This window comes from Athene cunicularia (assembly GCF_003259725.1).
Source record: "Athene cunicularia isolate RWA chromosome 8 unlocalized genomic scaffold, athCun1 chr8_part1, whole genome shotgun sequence".
Lineage (NCBI taxonomy): Eukaryota > Metazoa > Chordata > Aves > Strigiformes > Strigidae > Athene > Athene cunicularia.
In genome coordinates this window covers 28,358,318-28,382,542 of record NW_020799109.1, presented here as the reverse complement: position 1 = coordinate 28,382,542, position 24,225 = coordinate 28,358,318, and the positions used below count along the sequence as shown (strand labels likewise).

At 49.6% G+C, this 24,225-nt stretch overlaps 1 protein-coding gene across 1 annotated transcript; it reads left to right on the top strand.

Moving 5' to 3' along the window:
* Positions 1-5,113: 5,113 nt before the first annotated feature.
* Positions 5,114-20,025, top strand: LOC113482897 (dimethylaniline monooxygenase [N-oxide-forming] 3-like). The gene is given in 12 exon segments (XM_026853996.1): positions 5,114-5,185; positions 12,633-12,767; positions 14,629-14,817; positions 15,116-15,278; positions 16,176-16,323; positions 16,445-16,639; positions 16,768-16,949; positions 16,952-17,125; positions 17,555-17,621; positions 17,688-17,690; positions 18,435-18,464; positions 18,466-20,025. Coding segments are annotated over 12 exon segments (1,665 nt in total). The 3' UTR covers positions 18,773-20,025.
* The last annotated feature ends 4,200 nt before the right edge of the window (positions 20,026-24,225 follow it).

Here is a 24,225-nt window from a genome sequence, read left to right as displayed (position 1 = left end):
GCATCACATCCATCAGCTAATCTATGCCTCGAGGTTTGAGAGGGAAGGTAGGGAGGGGTGAGGGAGCACAATGCATGCCCTGCCCAGCTGTGTCCTCCCCTCCTCTGCCAGTGAGTGACACCCTGGGATGTGATGCAGGATTGTGGGCCAGTGCTCGTTCATGGACCTGGGGTACTTAAGGCTGGTCCTGCAGCCCCAGCTCTGCCTCGCCCCAAGAGGAATGACTAAAGGCTGGATGGGCAGTGGGAATGGCTGGAGATGCGTGGGAGAGCTGGGAGAAGAAAGGTCAAACGGCACCTTCTGCAGAGGAGGTGGGTAATGGGTCGAGGATGGAGCTGGGGACAGGGATGGAGAGGGAGAACTGGGGACAGCGATGAGGCCATGCCCCTGCATGCCTGGGAGGGGGCAGCAGAAGTGGAAACCACAGAGCTGCCATCTGAAGCTTGTTGCTGTGCTGGAAACTAGCAGCCAGGAGGGACCAATGGTGTGGGGTGGCACCCAGCAGCATAGGGGGTGCAGGGCGAAGGTGTATGTAGGAGGGTGCCAGCTGCCATCCTGCTGTGTGCCCTTATCCAGGCTGCACTGCCTGTCAGCATGGGCACAGGGCTGACCTGAAATCACTGGAAGTGGCATTGGGGGCTCCATGAGATGATGCTGGGTTATCTAGAGGAGAATTGATCGCACTAACAATGAAATTCACTTGGATTTTACAGGGACTGGAATACTGCATGTGGAAAGGAGGCATTTCATCAGCCTTCTGCCTATGCTGCTCTTTGCTCGAACTATCTGTTTTCTTCCCCCATCTTTGTAAACATATGCCCTCCTACATATGCCTCCTTTCCCTGCTGTCTGGCTTCTGGGTGACATTATTTTTTCAGGTCTTTGTAGCTATGCTTTTGCTCTAAGCTCACAGCAGAAGGTGCATCTCCTAGTCCCTGTTTCCTGGAGCTGGTGGCTTCCTCCCAGGTTCTTTTAGCCCAACAGCTACCCAAGAGCTGCTAACAGTGTGAAATCTCCATGGGTTTAGGCTTATTTGACCCTATCTGCTTTGGTGTGCTATTTTCTCTCTTTCACTAGTTCTTGCAGTAAGTTTGGAGGCTTTGTGGCCAAGATGGAGCCCTCTGAGTCTCTCATGCTGCCTGAAGCCTGCAGCTCTGAAGATACAAAGCACTTTGGGTAACCCTTTGGGTTATGTAGCTCCATTGGCAAGGTAGGAAGCCCACTCCTTGAAGCCTTTTCATTGCCCATCAGTTGCTTTGTGGGATGGGGAAGCTGTCATGTGTGCCCTGGACCCAGCAGCCATGCATTTGGAAATGCCTCTGGCCCATGCACCATGGAGAGGAGCTGTCTTTTGGTGCCTCTGCTCATTAGACATTTCTGCAGCCTGTTGACACTCCTCTCATATACAAGAGTCCGAGCTGGTGCCAACAGCCCTGCACTTTGACATGGAAGTGGCCAAAGTCCGTTTTTGGTGTCCTTGGTTGTCTTTGATGTGTTGCCTTGCTGCCCCAAGCTTACGTACCCCAACCCATGCTATTCCCAGAGGTGGACCCGTCTTTCTCAACAGCCATGAGAAACATCGTCCTTGTGGTGTTTCCGAAAGGAAAAATATGTCCTTGGTTTCTGTAAATAGCACAGAGAAATAATTTCTCATGATCCTGCTAGGACCAGTTTTCTGTTGCTTGAGCCTCATAAGCTCTCTGGGCAAATGTTAGTGGAGGGCCCTTCTCACTGCTCTGTGGCTGGGTCCTTCCCATGCTGTTACTTCACACAGGCCTTTAGGAGCCCCTGGAGAGACAGGAGCCTGACTGTCCCAGGTGCTGTGAGAAACAGTCCTTTCCTCTGAGAAGACAAGCCCTGCAAAGGAGGATGAATGTGCCCACTTTGGACATGTCAAGCAAGTCTGCAGACTCACTGAACTTGAGTTGCCTGATAATTAGGTGTTGAACCTAGACGTGTGAGTCTGGGATCCTTTCATATGGATAGTAACTGACTTCTCATTATCTGTCCTATGATAGGTATCTCAGAAAGTGTTCAACAAATGCTGGCACTGACATACCTGTGGCTGGGTGAGGTGGTCCTGTCCTACCTGTGTAAGTTACAGTGCTTACAGTGTGACTGCCACTCACTTCTGCCCCACATGACCATGGGTTTCATACACTTCAAGCATGTGTCCTGTCCACATGTTGGGAAATATGAGGAGGGAAAATAGAGCAAACCTATATTACCCTTCCCGGCTCCATGTCTAGTCTTGTGCAGAAGCTCTACACCTGCAGCCCAGAGAAGGGCTCCCAGGCAAGGGTCATGGATGCTGCTCCCCTCCTGTGATTATTTCCAGTTTCATTCCCTTTCTGAAGGTACAGCCTGAGCCAGGAGAGGAAGAGACACAGGGAGGATGGAGGCAGCATCTTTTTACTGTTGTGGTGACTATGGTAAAACTGCATCTCTCAGGCCACCCATGTGGCCACTGGCAGAACAGACCATCCTGAATTCACACCCATGGGCTCATGCTGTGCAGAGATACAGCAGCAAAGCACAAGGGTCAGAGGTACAGCTGGCCCTGGCCAAGGAAAGCATAGGGACCAACGGAGCCATCACTCCCTCTGCCGGAGGGCACTCCCATCCAAATGCAGTGGCAATGTGTCCCCAGAGCACCCCAAGTGCAGTCTGGTAACCACACAAGTCCCTTGCAGCATGTTCCTCACGTCTGAAGCTGCCCCACGCATCACTTCCAGGCTGGAACAGAGAGAAAACTGGCCAGGGAAAAAGGGAGGCTATTTCCATATTAAAATAGGGCTGTACATAGGGAGCTCTGCTCTGAGCTCCCATGCCACTATGAATCAGCCTCTTCCCAGCCCCTGGGGAAAGTGCCACTGGAGGCCAACCTGGCAAATGGAAATTTCAGCCCTTAAGTCAAATATTATTTCAAAGCTAATGACAAACAAAATCTATTTTTGCAGTGGTCTTGTTTAAAATATTTCCCCTTAATCCTCTTGAAATAGGAGTAATTGAAAACGGTTCTTTGAGATGCCAGTGCATACTTCTTTAATTATATCCTGCGCTGCCTGTTTCCAATGAAAGAGCCCTATCTGTTTGCAGTTACTGGCCTTATGAAAACCAGGCTTGGGCCCAAATCAGCGGGAACCCGAAATAAGAAACATTTCCCTTCAGAGGCATCATTTGAGCTAATTAACTTTAATCAGCCCAGAAACATCTCTTTGAGATTTCTTCCCCTGCCTTGGAGCTGGGATGCATCCAAGCAGCCCCAAGGGTGAGGGCTGGCAGGGCAGTGCTGTCCCTTTGACCCCTCATCCCCAGGTGACGGGCACTGTGACAGTCCTTGCTGATGCACCCAAGGATCCTCCAGGAGAGGCTGTGGCTGGCAACACAGTCAGGGGCTGACCAAGGCTGCAAAATCATAGCCTGATGCAAGGGAAAGAGAAACCCTCTTCCGGAGCAAAAACTCAGGACTTCACAGGCAGTTTGAGCTGATGAGTTGTTTTTTCCTGGGGTGGGATGGAGCCACTGAGCAAGGATCTGCAGTTGGAAAGAGTGTTTTTACAAACCTACATTGATCATATTACAAAGAGGGAGCAATGAGACACCGGCCAGAGCCACCATCATCTTTTGGAGGTGAGGACCTGACATTTAGGAGAGGGTATTTTCTGGGTGGTGAGCAGGTGAAGTGCAGTCTCCATGGCATGTCCCCAACACATACACCAGAGCATTGCCAGTGTGAGTGGGTTGGTGTTTGAAGGCCCAGGAGGTGAGAGAGGAGCAGGTAAGAGTGAGTGGTTGATGGGGCATCTTCCCAGCCCTGGGGGTGGCACACAAGCTGGAGGGCTGCTCCAAGCCAGGGCTGCAAGGTTTTTGCACAGGCTGCTTATAACAGCAGAGGCAAAGCAGAGCCCTGTCACCGCAGCACCAGCAGTTAAGTATAAAGAGCATAGCTGTGCTTAAACAGGGATTTAAATCCTGATGTTTTCACTCCTCTGTCTCTGTGAAGATGGTGGGGTCAGGGTGATGCTGTCACTCAAGGAGACATGAGGTTGTCTCCCAGTTTACATGGTGATGAGTTCAGGTGCGCAGCCAGCATGGGAGCTCATCCCGGTCCTCCCACCTTGGCCCAAGCCTGGGCATGACAGCTCTGTGCTGGACCGTGGGCAGCTGTGTGAAAAGCCCAGGGCAGGCTGAAGAGAAAACTGGCTCCACTTGGGGACCATCAAATCTCCCCGAGTCGGGTGCTGATGTACCAGCATGGGTCTGGCTGGGAGTGCAGCTGGACAAGACAGTACCCTGACTATGGAGCTGGGGACTCAGTGCCTGGGGGTGAAGGAAGGAAGGAAGGGCTTTCCACTCACCCGGGCTGTGCATGGGGTGGACCTGCTGGGTTTCCCTACAGTCTGAACCCCACAGCTCTGGGCATTCAGCATTGTGGCTGTGGGCACCAGGGAGCCCTGGGAGCCTGGAGCTGGGGGTAGAGAGGTGGCCACATCCATGCTGAAACTAGCCTAGGGCTGTTAACCCTTCCTGACATAAACATCTCTTGCTGCATCTGGGCCACTTTGGACAGAGTCTAGATTAATTTCACCAAAATGCTTCTCACCTGCTGTTTAACCTGCACCATGATTAAGCCCAAGGGAGGGATTGACCTCAACAGCCCAAGTGTCAGGACCTTGAGGGCACTAATGGGCTTTAATTGCCCCAAGCAGCCTCACCTGGTACCCACACACCCTATGCTGGGGCAGAGGAACCCTATTTAAGGTCAGGCACTCACACTCTTCTCTCAGTCTTTTCTCGTGTCTTTGTATTGAATTTTGAGTAGGGAAGGCCTAGTAGTTTTGATACCCTCCCTGAGGATTGGTTTTTTTTTTTCCTTCTCTCAGTAGATGCCTTCCCAAGCTAAGGGATGTGAGCTAGGATTTTAACTAAAATCAGGCTGGATGGTACCTTGAAGGCTCCTGCTAGGGTGGGTTGTGTGCTCCAGGGCTGTCCTGGCTGAGCCTGAATGCACACAGACCTAGCAAAGAGCCTGTAAAGCAATCATCACTCTGCTGTCCTGTTGTGTGGCCCTAGACTGACCTAGGCAGAGGCAAAGGGGGAAGAGCAAGTCATGAAGGGCAACTTCTGTACCACCTGTGGAGGGCTCCAGGTTCATCCAGAGGCAGACTTAAAAATTCAACAGGTAAGTTCATTGGTACCTTAATGCAAATGAACTCAACCACAGAGGCAACATCAGCTCCTTAAAGCTCCTGCAGAGGACAGCCCTGTCGCCTTGCAGGAGGAGACAGTGATGTCATGTAGCTAACCTGTATGGTTGTGAGCATGCTGCTCCATGGGAGATCTGAGTGCTTGGAGCAAGCAGTATGAGCAATGACTTGTAATAACTTGGAAGGCTTTAGATGGGTCTTTTGGATTTTTTTTTTTTTGGCTAGTTGCTGAGAAGCCAGAGATTACAAAGGGTCTGCAGGATTATGAAGTGTTTGCCAGGAGGGCAGCAGCTCAGTGAGCCCCAGTACGAACTGCAGGTCCCAGACCTGGCATTACGCATGCCCAGCAGACAGGGTTTGGGCCAGGAGCAGCCTGCTATGAGACTGGGAGCTTTTCTGATACTAATACCCAAGTATTTTAGGGCTGCATCTGTCAGGGCTTCTTAAGTGCCTGGCTCTCAGTCTCCCAGGCTGGTGTTCCAGGGAAGCCCAGGGGCAGGAGACACTGGCTGTGAACAGAAGCTGATGCAGGAGCTGGTACCAGAAATATGAGGAAAATATTCTGTGCAAGCCTGTTTGCTGGAGCATTTAAAAGTAGTTACAGGAGCAGAAATGAGTGATTGCTCACTTTGCTGTCTGCTCCCTGTGCACTTGGAGAGATTTATTGACTGGTAGCAGAAGATCAGATCCCCCTGTTCCAGATTGTCTGTTCAACTAAGCACTAATTATGGTTAATGGTTGTACTGAAGTGGATAATTTTTTTTCTAGCATGACAGCAAAATAATATGATTTAGCAATATCCCTATGGCAAAAAGGCCAGAAACTGTTCTGAGGTTATTTCTGCAAGCTTTGCACAACAGGCAGGGCAATGGCAAGAAAACAATGGGAAAGGGCAATGGCATGGGAGGAAATCAGTTCCATGGATGTGGGGTTTGGGATGGGCTTAGTCAACTGAATTGCTCATCTATCTGGGTACAGGGGAGCTCTTGGGGCAGCAAGCCGTGGGGGAACAGCCCCAGTGATGGCTTGCCATGCAGAGATGTTTTTCTCCAGCTTCCTAGCTGCAAGGGGTTTATAAGTGCATGGAGCAGAGGTCTGCTTGCGGGGAGGCACACAGGGAGAAGTGACAGCCATGAGTTAGTTCTCTCCACCCACAAGCTGCTAGCTCCTACTCAGTAGAGTGCAGTGGAGAAAGAGGGCAGAGGTATGTAGCTGTGTCGAAGTGGAGGTCCTGGGAACAAGGGGCTGTGTTGCACCCATTGCTGGTCAAAGCCTTTTGCTTTGTACCATGAGAAAACCTGGTGCTTTCCCTTCAGAACTAATGTGACCACTAAGACTGTCTGGGAATAGGGCATGGGAAGTACAGGTGGGTTGTGGGTGCAAAGGTGAGGAGAATAAATACTGCAAGCATAAAACCATCTTAACAGTAGGGATATTGCTTTTGAATGTGTGATATGCAGAGGTTATAAAATATGAGTACATGAAACAGTTCAGAGTCACAGAGTATGTGACCAGATACAGCATGGAGAAAGCAATCTACAGGGCAAATAAAACGTAGGTTCAGGCTAGGGCAGCTCCCTAGTGGTGATTCAGCATCCTGAAAGGCCAGACGCAGCTGGAATGCAAGTGGGGATGTGAAAACCAAGATGCAAGGTGGGCTTTTGTGTGATAGATCCAGATTCTGAATGGAAAAGGCAGCAGGATTTCATCTGTTGATTCAGTGTTTCTCTGATTGCCTGGCACAGAAATGAGACAAACTGGATCGTGTATGTGATGCCAATGACTGTCTAAGCAGCTGGTCACATTGTGCTTTAGAAGTGTGTCAAGTAATTCCAGTATATGATTGGGAGCTATAAATATTCGCACAGTGACTGTAGGATACTGCTTAGTAAAGATTTATCCAAGCCAGTTTTATAGCAGCCTGTGTACAGGAGTCACAGGAGGGAGCTAGAGATGAACTTCAGGCTTTTCTTTAAGATGTAGGAAGGTCAAATTTTGGGGTTGGGTTTTGTTTCCTTTCACAATAGGTATAAAAGCGAAAAATCTCCATTGTAAAGAAAGCTGATACTCCTCTTAACAGCTTGGCTCCCAAAGCTGGGGCTTGAGCAGTGTTGCTTGAGGCAGTAGGCTGTCTCTCTCCAGAGTTGTTTTCCATGGTTTGAAGCTCTCACCTGCCCCTTTTCTAGTTCAAAATAATGTGCAAACAAAGCTCTAATTACCTGCCTGGCCGAGATTAAGACCTGTGGGTTAGTTTTTCAGGCAGCCTGCTTTCCTTAGCTCCTGCTCCAAGCAGCTCTTGAGGCTGCAGTGTTTTCATCAGCTGAGTCAGGATCTCTTGGTATGTGGAAACACCTGTCTAGCCTTCCCAGCAGTGATCTGGGCCCTTGGCAATTGGTCTGTCCCCAAGCTGGGGGGCACTGGGATGTGATCCTGCCCACATCCCTCTGCTCTCTTTCCCACCCCATGGATGGGCTTCTGCAAGCTGGACACTTCTATGAGGGTTTGTGTGACTTGTCCCTTGGCATCCTTCATGAATGACTGTGTCCACAATAAATCTGTGCATAGGGAAGAGAAATCAGTAAAAATCCCCCACCTGCAGCTTGGGTGGGTGCTGTGGAATTGGGCTGCTGTGTCCTTGGGGCTGGAGCAGCCTTTTGGACAGAAGGGACATTTTTCTTCAGGTGGATTTCTTGTAACTTGTAATTAGCAGTGCTAAAACTATAATGAGCCAGCTTGATTCCCTGCTGCTGGGGAGCAGCGGTGGCCTGCAAAGAGAAAAGGGAGCTTGTGCTGTACCCTGGGAGGGCCAAGCATGAGGACCTGGCTGGATATTTGGCTCCTGCTATGCCTTGGAGGAAGCAACCAGGCTAGCATTTAAGATGTTCAGCTTGCAAGAGCCTGAGCACCACATCAACCTGCCAGCCCTCAGAGATAGAGAGTGTCATGGGGACAGCTTGCAAACTCTGGGTTTGCACCGACCTGCACCCTGGGTCTTGTCACCCTGGGTCTTGTGATCTCTGCTGGAGGAAATGGGATGAGGAAATGGGATGTGGAAATGCTGCTTGGGAGGTGCTGGGCTTGATTAGCCTTCCTTCTGTTGCAGCCTTCATGCTGCTGAATGTCCTAGACCTCTGGCAAATTTCTCCACTGAAGCAAGAAGGGGATCCTTGCCTTTCTGTGAGGCACCTGAGCTGCAAGTTGCCATCCATGGGTTGAACCTCTGGATTTTGCTCAGCTTTTCTGTGCTACCAGGGCTGGAAGGCATGAGGTGAGGAACAGCATGTGCCAGTGGAGGTTTGCCCTGGGGGTAGTTGCTGTCTTCCTGTTCCAGGGTAGTTAAACCAGATACCTTCTGCTGAGTTCCTCTCTCTCTGAGGACAAAAGGGAAAGTATGGTTAATTCTCAGGAATTATGTGATCATTAAATCCACAAAACCTGTTCCAGGCAGGTGTGGTCACAAAGCACCCTGGACCAGTTTTTGTACTAAAACTTAAGCTGCTGGTGTCCTGTTCTCTGAATAAAGGTTGTGCTTGTTCCTTCTCTGGTGGGTGTATGCAGAAAAGCAGCTCAAACCTTGCAATCCCATCTGGGACCTCACCAAGACTTGGGGCTCCAAGCAAGGCTTGCATTTGTGATGGAGGACAGCACTTTTCCTAGGGAGGTCCCTGCCAAGGTACTGGCAGGGCAGGCATAGGAGAAACAGTCAGGAGGAAAGGGTTTTCTTGAGGCAAGAGATCCCACGGGTTGTCCATGTCTTTGTAGTGCCCCTGGCCCTGGTGAGCTGCAACAATTGCTGTAAGCATGGCAGCATGCTTCCAACCTCTGCCTGGAAAGAGCTGTGTATCACTGGGCAGAGCAGTGAGTGCTTCACCTGGGTTGTGGTCAAGTCATTTGATACACGTGTCCTTTTGGGCCTCTGTTTCTCTGTGCCAGGTTGTGTAAGGCTTGGAGCAGAGTAGGAGCCAGGTAAACACTTACATGCCTTTATGCCAGGTGATTGCCCAAGGAAAGGATGATACTCTGATATCCTGATAGCCAGGTACCTTTGGGCAATTTATGCCACAAGGATGGCTGTGGCTTCCTGTGAGGTTTCACCTGATGCTCTCAGCAGTTTCTGGGTGCTCTAAGGATCTTGCCTGTATCCAGACAGCACCTCTAGAAAATGGGACATGGCCAGGAGAGAAAATGAGGGCGGTCAGAGAGGGGCTCTGCCTAAGGATGAATCCCAGAGAGCGCATGGAGATGGACTGCAGGACACAAGCTCCAAGGCTGAGTGGTACTGTCGAGGGAATGGGTTTAAAGGAGAGATGTCTTTCACATAGATGCAGTGAGGTGTATTATCCTATTGCAATTGCTGCACCTAAAAAAGATTTAATGGAGGAAGGCATGATGAGTTTTTTGGCTGGTTTGTCCTTGTCTGGGAAGGTGATTGTGGTGAGCAGTGCCCTCAGAGCTCCCACCTCCATTGAAAAGCTGCAGATCAGAACAGGTCCCTAGGGAACAGCAAAACCAATTTTCAGGGCCAATAGGAGGGAAAGCAAAAAGATGTTGTTACATTTGCTCCCCCACGGCAAGGCGTTAGTCCCCCCTCGGGAGCTCCATCCAACAGCATTGACCCTAATGGGAGCAGTCCTACAGCCCTTTCCCGGAAGGATTTTGCTTGCAAACAAAAACGGGGAAGAAGGGTGTGGAAAGGCAAATGAAAAATGTATCTGTAGCTGCATTCAAGAAAAACAAGAGCTGGTGTGGGAAGCACTCAGACGCAATTAGTGCAGAGCAAATGTGAAGTCAACATTCTTGTTTACTGCCTCGCTTTGTGTAGCTCCAGATGTGGATTTATTGTCCCTGATCAGCCATGGCTGCTGCAGTGCTGCTGGCTGCTCTGGAGGGCTTTGCCTAGCCTCCGCGAGGGGTGTTTCTCATTTTGGGCTTCAAAGATGGTTGAACAATGTAGCTGCACATCAAAGGGCTGAGCAGAGACTAAGGGATGCATGCAGGAGGAGCTGATTGGTGGCCCCACAGGAGTTATGGGCACCCGTGGGGCACAGCTCCCACCACTCCCCAGTTGGGCCAGCGGCACCTCTAGCAAGTTTGGTTTATTCCCGGCTGCCAATGGAGTTGAGAGTCCAGCTGTGGCTCTGTGGTTGCATTGGGGTGGAGTGCTCTGGCCAGATCAGAGGAGGCCCCAGGGATGTGCCCTCTGCAAGGCTGAAGGCTGCTCCTGGCTGGCATGGCACCCACCTGGCCATAGGCCAATTGCTGCAGTCAAGGTACTGCACTGGGGCTTATTCCCCTTTGGCACAGGGAGGGGATCCTCCTCTTCCTGGCTGTTTTCTCTGAAATGCTTCTTGGGGGAGCATCTGGCTCTTGCTGTAGGTCTTGTGCTGCATTCAGCACTGGAGAACCTGGTCCAGATGAAGCAGTGTGGCAGCCTGCAGCCAGGTTCTGGGCCAAGTATCCCTCCAGCTGCTGTCCCAGGGAGTCTTCACATGCAGTAAAGGGGTCAAAATGGAAGGATTTTTCACCCTCTGATTTGCTGCTGATGTCAGTAGAAGGGTTGAGAGCAACTACATGGTGACCAGCTGTAGTGGCCAGTGACCTCTGCTCACCATCCGCACCAGCCCTTGGTTAATGAATACATGTGTCTCTTGGTGCAGCAGCCCTGAAGGCAGCCAGCACAGAGAGAGCTGCAACTGCACAAGCTGTGCGTGGGGCTGGGGTCACAGCATGCACCAGGGCAAACCATACCATTGGCATCTTGTGGCTCCTGTCGTGGCAGTTGTCCTCAGTAGGATTCCCATTGTAACGCTGTGACTCCCTCTGAGTGTTGCAGGAAACCACCTCCAGCCTCAGCCATGCCACTGGTGTGAGGCAGCTTTGGACTGGAAGAAGGCAGGTTTTCTGTAGGTGAGACTGCTTTTTCCCCACTGTTCTTGCTCCTTTGAAGGTTAGGAACCCCTCTGCTCTTGCGTTCTTGTAGCATATGGTGAAAAGCCAAACAGGAGCTTGCAGATGTTGGGCAGAACTCTCTAGGAATGTTGAAGCTTTTGATTATTTTTTTTCCCCTGGAATTTTTGAACACCTTAACTTTTTTCCTTTTCTCTGCTTTCCCACACTTGCAGTTCTCCTACCCTTTGTTTGCCCTTTTTAAATTAGCTTAACTTAATTTAAATTAACCTCCAAAGTGTTTTTTTCTTTTGCAAAAAATAAGTCAATTGGTTCAGGATCTTTTTCTTTCTGACACTTGACAGCTGTGTCACTCTGGATAAATGATTGACTCTTCCTGCACCTTTGTTCCCCTCCCTCTGCCTTGGGTTGACCTTTCTTATCCCTATGCCAGGGCCAGGAGCAGGCGTGCTCTCTTGCTGTGCATTGCTCCTGGGTTTAATTTTCTGACAAATCTCTTAATTCATAGAAGTCCTTCTCGTCCTCCAGGTTGTGTTCTGGCAGCAGAGGATCCACACCTCCTCTAGGATGGGAATTCATAAAGACAGCTTGGCAGTTTGTTTGTATTAAGTCAACCCAACCATGACTCCAAAGGCATTACCTTGGAAAGCCCAACTAATTCGGCAGATAGTGGAAAAACTAGCTATTTTCTTTTTTTTTCCACTTTGGATGTTCAATCATTTTTCTGGCATTCTCCACTCTATTTCAAGTCAATTCCTCATGAATTAACAGCCCATCTTCAACAGCTTCAGAGGCTCCAGTAACTTTCAAATGGGCATACCCCCAGCTGAACAGTTGTCCCCCAGGACCTGCCTGGAGGCAGGTTTTTGATGGATGAACTTACAATGAGACTTATATGAAGAGTGCAGAGATGGATTGAGATTTGTAGACTCCTCTGTGCTTGCCTGTGCTTTGTCCTTCCCTACAGATGTCCTCTGAAACATGCTTGTCCAGTTTATTAGAAGAGGAGAAGTGGTCAGACACTTTGAACAGGAATTTGCCCAATGCTGGGGTGGCTTGTCCCTGGGGTGACACAGCCAGCTTCCCTCTTTGCAGGGGAATAACTGAAGTGCTGGGGTGGAAGGATGGGGTGACACTGGGCAGCCTGGTCCTACCCACTCTTCTTGATAATACAGGCATCATCATACCACTTTGGAGATATGTGTGTGTGCACAGATGTGGGAGATGCTGCTTGTCTCATGGGCCAGAGCTGGCTGCTGCTGCTCAGTGACTCTGGGCTCTATCTTGCAATAACTTCAGTTCAATGTTTTATTTCCTAATTTAGGAGCTCTGTGCCTATGCACACGCGCACACACACACACACCCCACCCCACCCCCCAAGGTTATTTAAGAAGCTGGGGTAATTGTGCTGGAGTGGAGGTGCCCTGCTCCCACAGGCCACTGTCAGGGGCTGTAGACCCACCTGGGTAAGCATGCCCAGCTGGTCTCAGCTCCACCACAGCCATTTCTCCACAGGCCGGACAGCATGGTGTGGCGGTGGTGGGTGCAGGCGTCAGTGGGCTGGCAGCCATCAAGTGCTGCCTGGAAGAGGGGCTGGAGCCCACCTGCTTCGAGCGGATCGAGGACATAGGGGGGCTCTGGCGCTATGAGGTGAGTGGCTTTGGATGCCTGGCTTCAGAGCTGCCTGGGGAAACCTGTATTCTCAGGGCTGGGAGGCTGTGCTCAGCTGCACCCTGCACACCTGCACCCGCTTGCTCTGCTCTGATGGCTGCATGTGGGAGGGCTTGGGTGGTTCAATACAGGTCTCCAGATCCCTTCCCTCACACTGGGCCAGCCCAACTGTCCCCTGCCTCACTGAGCCACCTGCTTCAGCCAAGTCAAGTCCCTTCTGAACTGTCACCCTCTCTTCTTTAGGGACGAAGGGAGCTGCCAGCTTCTTTGCGGCTAAGGGGCTGCACCGAGGACACACTCCTGCTCCTCTCAAAGCCCATGGAGATAGTGATGGCTCCAAAATGCAGTCCTTCAGGCCATGCAAAAGTCACCTCGTGGAGCTGTAGGGCTGCCAACAGTCACCTTGCCTTGGGGAGCACTCACTGCTGCTCAGGATACCTCTCAGTGTGCTTTTATGTAGTGGCTGTGCACCACAGAGTCGAAAAGGACCCAAATGAATAATTAGAGGGTTGGACCCAGACCTATCTCATACTATGCCTGCTGGCAGACTGGAGCCAGGACATGGTTTGGGATGCAATTGCAGTTGCAGGAGCAGCTTGGGGTGCCATTAGGGAAAGGAGTTGAGATTGTGTGAGTTAAACTCTGGGGCAGAGGGGAGGGCATAAAGCTTGTTCTGGGTGATCTGAAATGTTTGATTCATATCAAAGCATGGACCACATGTTTTCTGTCTTTTCTGGGGAGGGCTCCAGCAAATTCCTCCAGAAAGTTTGGCAATACATTTTGATATTAATAATGGAGAATTTCAGAAACTAATATTGCCATTGAGGGGGAAAAGTCAAAAACACTTCAGCTCCTTATGTGGATTGGGGTTTTTTCTTTTATTGGAAGTTGGTAGTCTTTTGGCCACCTCAAATATGGATTTTTCCAGTGCAGAAACCTTACTGCATTTTTCCCAGCTCTGTCCTGCCATCAAAACAATCAGGAAAGGGAAATGCATTACCTGTGTCATGCTGTTAAATGCTGAGTGTCAGGGCAGACATAGCAAGTGCTCCCCTGATGGGGACAGGATGATGTGTGGGGCTGGCCATTCTGGCAGGACTGGACCAGGCCTGCCCAAGCCCCATTGCATGCATGATGGTCTTAAGGATTTCAGCAGATCCCCCATGTCCTGCCCTTCTAGATGTCAGGGGGACACTGGCTGGCACAGGCACTGCTAGCAGTGGGATACAAGCCTCTGTCTGTGCCCCCAGTCAGACCTGCCCACATAAAGTGTGGGCAGCTGAGTCGCTGAACCAAAGCAAACACGCCCAGCCAGGCTGCTGCCTTCGCTTATGCAATTGCCAATACTGCGCACACAAAGAAGCAATGTCCAGGAGAATCTGTGGGATTCTGGAAGCTTTACAGGCAGACCAGGAGGAAGCTGAGCACTGGGAGGTCCCATGTTACTTGTCTCCTGTGGTATTTTGTATGTGTCTGTGTGCATGGACGTTACACCCAACCTTCTGAGGCTTTCTGGACATGCAGTGGAGAGGCTCTGGCATGGTCCTTCCACAGCATTCCCTTACCCTGAGGTTTCCATTTTCCTGGGCAAATGCACATGTAATCAGCTCCTAAATGCCTTAGGTCATGCAAATCTTCCCGCCAGCCTGTTAGGACACTTCTGTGCTCATAGGGAATTATTATGTTATTGCACCTGATGACTTTTGAGGTTTTTCTCCAGCTCCAGCCTGGAGGTGGAGGACAAGGGGTCATGGTATATGGAGGAGTTGTTACAGGGCTCCAGGACAAGGATAGGCCATGTCCTTCCTCATGGGGCACATCCATGTTCCTCTCCCTCCAGGACCAGGCAGAGGAAGGCAGAGCCAGCATCTACCGCACCATCTTCACCAACTCTTGCAAAGAGATGATGTGTTACTCTGACTTCCCCTTCCCTGATGACCACCCCAACTATATACACAACACCAGGCTCCAGCAGTACATCTGCAAGTACGCCGAGCACTTTGACCTCCTCCAGCACATATGGTTCAAGGTAAAAAGCCTGGAGTGGAGAAGGGTAGTGAGTAGCAGGAGGGACATCATCTCTGTGCCCAGGCCTCCCTGCCATAGGGAAAATCCTGGGACAAAATATTCCAGGGGAATACTTCCTGGTTTTGTTAAACCAAGTCTCAACAACTCCCTGTCCTCTACACTCCCCAGAGCTGCCAGCATGAAATCACAGGGGCAAACATTCCCTGGGCTCCCCAGGACCTCTGAATCCCACCGACTACTTAAAACACAGTCTGCTCTGCACAGACACCCATGGATCTCTTTCTTTCATTTCCCTTAAGACCCTGGTCATCAAGGTTAAAAAACGCCTTGGCTTTTCTGTGACTGGGCAATGGGAGGTAGTGACCCAGAGAAATGGAAAGGAAGAGACAGCGGGTTTTGATGCTGTTATGGTTTGCTCTGGGCATCATGTCTACCCAAACCTCCCCCTCGATGACTTCCTAGGTAAGCTGCACATGTGTAATTCATCCACCAGGACATAGCCAGGCAAATATCTCCCATCACAATGCTTTTCCCTGAAAAAAAAGCCTTTTCAGCATTATAACAAGTATTGCCCTTCAGAGTGCTATTTTGGGGGATGGCTCTGTTCAGGAAATCAAAACTTTTTTTTAAAGAAAAAAGATCTAGTATCCAAATGGTATGAAATCAGGGGTGTTTTCACTAGAGACAATGCTAATCTTTCCCAGAAAATATTATTTCATGGTGTTTCCTTTAATAGAGGATTGATTTTTCATAAAACTATTTTGTAAAACACTTTTTGGTGTTTTCCCACTATTTCTGGTACAAATGTCATACGTTTTACCTGACAGCCATTGCCTCTCTGTGTACAGGCACGTTATTGGGAAAAAATTTTATCTCTGGCAAGAAATATTTGGGCCTGGGAGTCTGTTTGAAGGACACAGGCTTGAGGCACTGGCTGGTCAGGAAATCTCCTCTCAGGTCCTTTGCCATCTTCTCTTTTATTTAAATGAATGCTGATTCCCTGTTGCTCAATACTGCAAGGATATAAAGTCACACCAAGGGGGTGGAGGGTGACTGTCCAGTCACCTTGGGGTGATGTTGGGGTTGCAGTAATAACCTTTTTGGAGTATAAAAATGCCATGCAAAGGTATCCTGTGCTTGCACACTACTTCTCTTTAAATATTGAATGAAGCCAGAGGCAGACCTCATTGGACTATGGGTTGGTAACATCCCTCTGTGTACAGGAGATATCTCTTACTGTGAGAAACACTCAGATGGATACTTCAGCAGCATCTGCAGGAAGGGAAGATCCCAAAGCCAACAGAGCCTCTCTTTTTCATTCCTGGGGTGAATTATGACCCTTTCTGTTCTCTTCCCCAGGAATACAGAAGTTTAAAGGCTGCTACTTCCACAGCTGAGAGTACAAGGAGCTAGAGAAATTCAGGGGGAGGAAAGTGCTGGTAGTAGGCTTGGGCAACTCTGGCAGTGACATTGCTGTGGAGCTCAGCACTGTGGCATCACAGGTACAGGGACCTGCCCCAGAGTCATTGGGGAAAGGGGGATCCTCATCTGCTTGAGCATGTGCTACAGCCCTGGGGGCTTGCAGTTGTTGCAAAGGTGACTCATCCCTATCTGGCCGTCCCTCCAGGTCTGAGTTCCCGAAGTGGGTCCTGGGTGATGAGCCGTGTTTGGGACAATGGCTACCCCTGGGACATGATGGTTGTCACTTGTTTCCGGACCTGGCTGGGGAACATCCTCCCCAGCATGCTCAGTGACTGGCTGTATGTGAGAGACATGAACCGGTTCTTCAAGCGTGAGAACTTTGGACTCATGCCACTGAACAGGTACTTACAGGGCCATCCATCCCCAAACCCCTCCAGGGGTGCTGGTTCTGGATGGGGCTGGACTGTGCCTATCCTGGGCTGGCAGCAGAATCACCTCTGTGACAGCCCCACTACCTTTGCCCTTGCAGAACTTCCTGAAAGGAGCCGGTGTTCAATGATGACCTTCTGAGCCACATTGCCTGCGGGGTAGTGGTGATGAAGCTGAATGTGAAAGAGTTCAGAGAAACATCTGTCTTGTTTGAAGATGTGACTGTGCAGGATGATGTTGATGTGGTAGTCTTTGCCACTGGTTACAGTTACTCCTACCCTTTCATGAGGATGATTCCATCATCAAAAGCAGGGACAATCAGGTCACCCTCTACAAAGGTATCCTCCCTCCTCATCTGGAGAAGCCAACCATAGCAGTCATTGGGCTGGTCCAGTCCCTCGGACCTATCATCCCAACAGCAGACCTACAGTGCCACTGGGCAATCAAGGTGTTTTAGGGTAGGTGGATGGACATATGCTGGGCAAAAGTCTACTTTCTGTCAATGGGAAGTAGCATTTCCAAGCAGCAATGTGCAGGTTCATACTGAAAATCAAGGCAGTACCTGAGTGCTGAAGAACACAATGGGGTTTGGCCAGAAATACCAATAACGGCACCTCCATGTGAAGGGGTGCCTTGCACTGTGGGAGCAGGTCACCTCTCAGTCTACTGCAGAGGGCAGTGAGGTCCCTGTGGTGGGGCTTCCTGGGGGACAGGGAAGCCAGTATTGTCACATCCTCAACATCCATGCTTGACCCAAGCCCAGATCTTGACTGCATAGGGAAGAGAGACACCCAAGAGCTTAGCTGATCTCTGCAAACCCCACCTGCTGCAGGAGGAATCTCCTGGACATCATCTTCCTTTGCTGATGCTCTTCTTGCTCTTTCCAGGGCACTGCATGCTCCTCTCAGTCAGTCAGATGATGGATGACATTGAGAAGATGGGGGAAGAGCTGTAGTGGGAAGTGCAGATCACAGGTCTCCCTGTGCTGACAGAAGAGCCCTGCCATTGTCTCAGCCCCAGGTGGTCTGGATGCAGGCAATGGGTGAGCTACTGTGGGGGCAGTTTGTGAGCAAGGGACAGGCAGCTCCATCCAAGGAGGGTCCTTTGAAAATCCCTCTTCATGTTTTAGACCTACAGGCAGACCCTCTGCAATGAGATAGCCCCAACCAGCTCACTGGTGTCGGTGGATATGTTTCCACTGGCCACTTGGAGATCTGAATCAGGCAAGTTTTGGTGGAAAATTGATGATGGAAATATTTCCTGTCTAAAAAGGCTCATTTGCCATCACTGAGCATTATCAGATGCTGAAAAAGCATTTCTCATTCACACACAATCACGGTGAGGCCTCAGCAGCAGTAGAACATTTCCATCATTATTCTTGAAAGTGACACTTTGTTTCATAAAGTCCATGAAATGCCTTGCTTTCCCCCTCTCTGAGTCTATCTGATATTATAGTGAAGCAATACCTTAAAAATACTAATATAACCAGTGAAAGCTGAACCTGGCCCAAGCAATGTTTTCTTCTGTTTTTAGAAACCGTTGCATTGTAGGAAGTTTCAAAACACAGTTTTCTTGTGAGCCAGATTCCTCCACCAACAGCAGCAATGATGCGTGTCCCCTGGAGCCATGTACCCCAGGCAGCTCTGCTCCCCAGCTTTGGCAAGGAAGAGCAGGGGACAGACTCTGCCTTCCCTGTACTTTTTTTTTTTATAAAAAGGGAAAAAAGCTGAAGCAATGCCTCTCATCTTCTCCTCTCTTCCCCCAAAGGTATGGGAACAGCACCACGCTGCAGACAGATTGTCACGTACATGGACGAGCTGGCATTGGCCATCGGTGTGAAGCCCAGTGTGTTGAAGCTCCTGCTGACAGACCCACGGCTGGCCCTGGAGGTCTTCTTTGGCCCCTGCAGCCCCTACCAGTTTCGGCTGAGGGGCCCGGGGAAGTGGAGTGGGGCCAGAAAGGCCATCCTCACCCAGTGGGACCAAATACTACGGGCCACACAGACACGTGTCACACCTGTGGCCCCCACTGCCTTCCCCTGCCAGGCTGTGCTGGGGGTGTTCTTCCTCCTGCTCCTCCTCCTCCTTGTCACCCTTTACTGCTAGGGGACCCTGGGGAGATGTTGCAGGGATGGAGGGATGCAGGAGTACTGAGCAGTGTGCATGTGTGGGATGCTTTCTCCTGCTGGGCAGTGTGTGCTGCTGCCCTGCTCATTACCCCAGAAATAATTCATCAAGAAATCCCTTAAAAAATGGGCATCAATAAATCAGGTGCAATCTCCATCCCTTTCAGCTAGGGCTATGAAAAAGTGTAAATACCAGCCCTGGTAAGTAATGTTGGTTATTCTGTCCCTCTAAATGTGTCCAAGTGGTGATGCATTGCTACACATCATTAAATCTCCTTATTTACTGTTTCTTTACCAGTGGAAAACTAGAGTCGATGTCTTTGGGTTTTTTTAAGAAAGGTTGATGTAGAGCATGTGCTCCAGCTGAAATGAACTTGCCTCAATTGGCCCTTTTGAAAAATAATTATCATAACAAGTAAAGAAAAACATCCATGTTTTTCTCCAGTGGGGAAAGATGCCCAAATAAAAAAAATTCAGATTAAGATATCAAGGGGAATACTCTGCTATATAAATAAACAGCCCATCACCTCTCAAAACAACATCTGGACTTTGATGGAATGTGTGCATCTGAAAGCTGAGATGGACTGTGTCTTCCAGCCAAAATGCCTGGCCCAGTCGGGGATGTGTAACTCAGTGCCATGGCTGCTGCAGCTGTGGCAAGAGCATCCTTGGAGAGATCCCTCTGAGCTGCTCTGATTCCCACAGCCCTGCAGCAACAGCTTGGATGGGCACCTGCACCTTGGCTTGCTCCTCTCTATGGCCATCCCAAGGTTTGTCCAGGGGTGATAGGGATGTGCCATCTGCCCAATTACGCAGCCTGGGAGTGACAAAGCCTCCAAGGTTCACCCTCACCTGAGAAAGTGGGGAGGAGCTGAACTGATCCTGGTAAGCTGCTGAACCCCTGTTGTGGCCAGATCCTGTGGGCTTTTTCTTTACATCCATCTGCCTGGGGATGAAACCAGCCCTTGGTGTAATTTTGGTGCTCTCCAGGAAGTGCTCTTCCTGCAGGCAGCTGCTGGCATCTCATCTTTTCTCCATACAGCAGTAACTTGTAGCTTTGCAAAATGCTCCATGGTTTCATGAAAGGCACCACATAAATGCAAAATAATATAATTACTGTGAGCTCTGGCCCTGGAAGTGAGACGACAAGTATGTCTGTCTTCCCTTTTTCAGTGCCCCTGCCTGAGTGCTCTGCTAACACACTTCCTCCTGACAGGAGATTAAGGGGTTTGCATGTTCTTATTTTCTCAAGTCCAAATGATACGTACCTTGGGTGGGAAGAAATCTTTTCTTATGACTGTGGTCCAACTCAGAAAACCTCAGGTGTACTATCTCAGAAATAAACATAAATAAAAATATATAGTGGCATAATCTGATCAGTTTTTTAAATTCTCTTGTAGCTAACAAGCTGTGTGTGGGGTTATCAGTGTGATTTTTCTTTCTAGCTGATGACAGCAGCCTTGTTAACCACCTAGGCCACAGACTGTGGTGGTGAGGGATGTCACTGCTTGCCTTACGCTGAGCTGCAGGGTGCTGGCAGGAACCACACCAAACACGATGGGGGTTGGGAGCCCTTCCCTTTGGCAAGCCAAAGTACAGGTTATGTGAAAGAAAGGGTAGTGGGGAGAAGAGGCAGCTGTTGGAGCTGGAACTGGGAGTTGTGGGATGCAATGGGGAGGTGTGGGGCAAGCAGAGAAGATGTCAGGGAATGAAAGAGGAGGATTTGGGAGGCAGGGAGCCCCACTTCCCCAGGTGCAGTCAATAAATGGATGTGGGCCAGGCTGTCACAGGGGCTCTCTGGGGCTGGCTTACATCTGCAAAATAAGTTGGATGACCTCATCATTTTCAGACATGAGGTCACAGCCTGTGTCTGCACTGCTGAGAGCATGATGGCTACACTTCTCTTCCCCAGGCAGAGTGCAGGGTGTTACTGCTGACCAGAGGATCATGGGAAGATATACCCAGCTGCTATTTTTTAATTCCTCTGTTCTGCAGCTGTTCTCACGTGTGCAAACCCACAACGGGGCCAAACTCCCAAGCCCAACAGCATCCCTCCAAACAAAGACACTGTGATGTAGTCCTTTGCAGAGCAGAGATGTGTCCCATGTTTCCTTTTCACACTAGCTTCCACCTTCCTCTGCTATTCAAACAATCATTTTACACATGCAAAATCAGTAACAAACCATGATACTTTCAACCATTACCAGATTACTCCAAAATGGCAGAATATAAGCCAGAATTTCATGACATTGCTGCTCCTGTATGCCCTGGGGATGCCAACACTGAGGCCTGCTGAGTGTAGATCAAGAGAACCTGCACAGCGGCCTGCAGACCAAACTCTGTGACCATTGTTTTTGCTTTGCTGAAGCAAGTGCTCCACCTAGCAAGGACCAGTTTGCCAGCTCAACCTGCCTCCCATGGCCCAGAGGTCGCTGAAATGGTGGGAGGCAACAGCACTGTTGCTAGGGAAATGCCTGCCTGCTCCCCATGCACTATGCTGCCAGGGTCGAGCTCTCTGTCCCTATGTGGGTCAGTAAATGCTTGTTTTCCAGAAATCCCCCACCAATTCAAGGGGAACAAGCCAAGAAGGCCTGAGCTGACCTGTTCCTCATATATGGTCCAGCTGTTTTAGGGCAAGTGAAGATGGGAAGCACAACTGAACATCCAGCTTTGCCTGTTTTGCATCAGCATCACACAGCATGTGGGGACCCAAGTACTGATCTATTTGCTATAGCTTCCTCTCAGACTACAGTCATCAGGATAAAAAAATAAATACCAGGACTTCTCAACCACCTGTCAGTGGTTTGTTGTCAGTGATAGAAGGAACTGGCCATTTTTGATGCTGTGATGGTTGGTGTTGGTCACCATATACATCCACATGTCCTGCTGGAGTCCATCTGAGGTAAAAGCTGTTCATATAGTGCTGGTAGAGACATATGTCTAGGAGCAGGGTTAACAAGCTGCATATGTACCCGGTATTTCCAGACTAATATCAGCTGAGCAGCTGTAAGGTGGAAAGCTGGGTATGTGGCTGGCCCATCCACAGCCAGCTAGGGTTGCTGGTGCCTGGGACCCAGCCTACACCCCACTAGAGGGGCTGAACCTAAATGCTTCAGCCCGTCTTTGGCTGGAAGAAAATGGAAGTTTGCTATGAAGCTGGAAAGACACCATCCTGCATGGTCTGTGGAAAAGAAGAGGAACAGCCCAAATGCTCAGCCAGCACCGTCCCCTTCCAACACCTCGGTGCTGTGTCCAATGCAGTGGGGCTACAGCAGCTGTACTTGGCTGTTGACACAAACGCCACGTGGCACGAGGTGGATGATTCACCACTATTGGATTATTCCTCCCTTATGCCTCACAAAACGAGACTTGGACCTTTGAAAATATATCATCACAGCCGTTTGTGCTTGTGTTTCTGGTTTCATTGGTAAAGCCCAGAACTGACGGCATTCCTGGAGACTGTGCAGCTGTTACTGGGAGCCAGTGCAGGAGGCAGGCGATGCAGACCTGTGGTCCTCAGATGGGTTACTACACTGCTGGGCTGGTTTTAAACCATGACAGCTGCTCACACGCTTCTCCAGAAGTCCACTTGTCTTGAAGGGGAGGCTGCAAAAAAAGACCACTGTAGCTGCTTCCCCACTTTCTCCCAAGCTAAATCCCTGACACAGCCCATTACTGGAGATGCTGGCAAAATCCCACCCAGTGGGCAGGGCAGGGGGTACCTTCTGGGTTTACTGCAAAAAGGCTGTTTGTAATCCCAGCATTTTTCCTTGCACATCCCTGCCATTTTGCAGAAGCGGGGCTGTGCGAGTCCTGCACATTGGCGTTGTGAAATAGGGTGCTGGGAGATGGCTTCTGAGCTTGGGGTGTTTATCTGGGAGAGAGGAGGGCAATGGAGAGTGGTCTGTTTCTGAGCTGGTTCCATCACTGTGTGATGCTGCATTTTGCAGGAGAGCTGTTGGGGCGGAGCACATGTTTCCAGCTCGCCTCCTCTAGCCATCTTTAAACCTCTGCCAAAAAATAATGTGGTTCTTTTGCAATACTTAGCAAACAGTGGCTCCCATTTCTGCTGTCTCAGCAGCAGCAAGACAATGTTTCAATAGTTTTTACAGGCCATTTACATGCTTTTCTGAAAACTGACATTTGCTGCATTCATTCACTTCTTTATTGAAGCAATATCATAGCTTCTTTTTTGTCAAGGATGGATGTGTTTCCTATGAACTGTCTGAGCTTGGGCAAAGGCTACTCTGTAATGCAGTGGTCCTGAAGCAAGCAATGAAATGGACCCCTCAGCTCAGTCCTGGCTTCACCCACCTTTCCTCTGTCCCTTGACCCAATATATATAGTCTGCCATGTCACCACCACCAAAGTCTGTGTCCCAGCACCCTTGGATTTTTGATTGTACCCAAAGTTGTATTGAATATTGCAATTCAAGGCTCCTAGAGCCCTGGACACTCCTTTTATTTCTTCTTGAAGACATTGAGAAGTTCAAGGGCAAGTATTTCCACAAGACCCCTGAGGGATGCGAAGGGAAGACCATTTTGGCATTTGGTCTGGGGAATTTGGGGATGGACATAGTGGTGGGGCTCTCCCCAGAGGCCAAGGAGAAGCTGGGCCCCTCCAAAATGGTCCCTGCTGGGCAGTCAGTCCTGGTGGTGCCTTTCCCTATGCACTGAGGTCACCTCCTGGAGCTGACACTCTGTTTTGCAATACTGCAATATTTCAAAATGTCTCCAGGGAAAACAGCTATAGCAGTGATTATCAGAATTATTGTAAAATACGGAGCATGAAAATGCTGGGGTTTGTGTCCTGCAGACCAACACCACTTTGAGCCACACTTTCTCTTTAGAAAAGAGGAACAATAGTTTTATTATGTATTTGTTATCATTAAATTTTGTTGTATTTTGTGATCAATGTGTTACAAGCAGGTGGTTTCACCACAAGGACTATGACCCAGTCCCATAATACAGGTATTTCTGAGTGCAGGGGACACAGAAGTTGATCCCTGGGAAGACAGGACAGGAGAGAAGTCTTGTCTCTAGTTCTGATCAACCCATTATTTACCCTCTGGACACTAATCCTTCCAGACAAAAAAGGTTTTGTTGTCATTGTTGTATTGTGGAATTGATTACATATTTTGCAACCTGAACAAAACCATGGGAGTCCTTCAGCAAGGGTGAGTACAAGTCTGTCAGGTGGAAGCATTAGAGAGTCGGTATAGCTTTAGAAAGGCAGATATGGGGTGGCAGGTCTCAAGATTTGTCTGTCCCAGATCTGATTCAGATAAAGATATTCATTAGGAGCAGCTATTGCCAGGTTATTCCACCTGTCGTTGCTCCTGTTCTCAGATACATGTTGTATGGATTAAACTGTAAGTCCCAGGTTCTTTTCTTTCAACCCCTGCAGAGGTCAATGTGTCCCTTCTCTTTACAG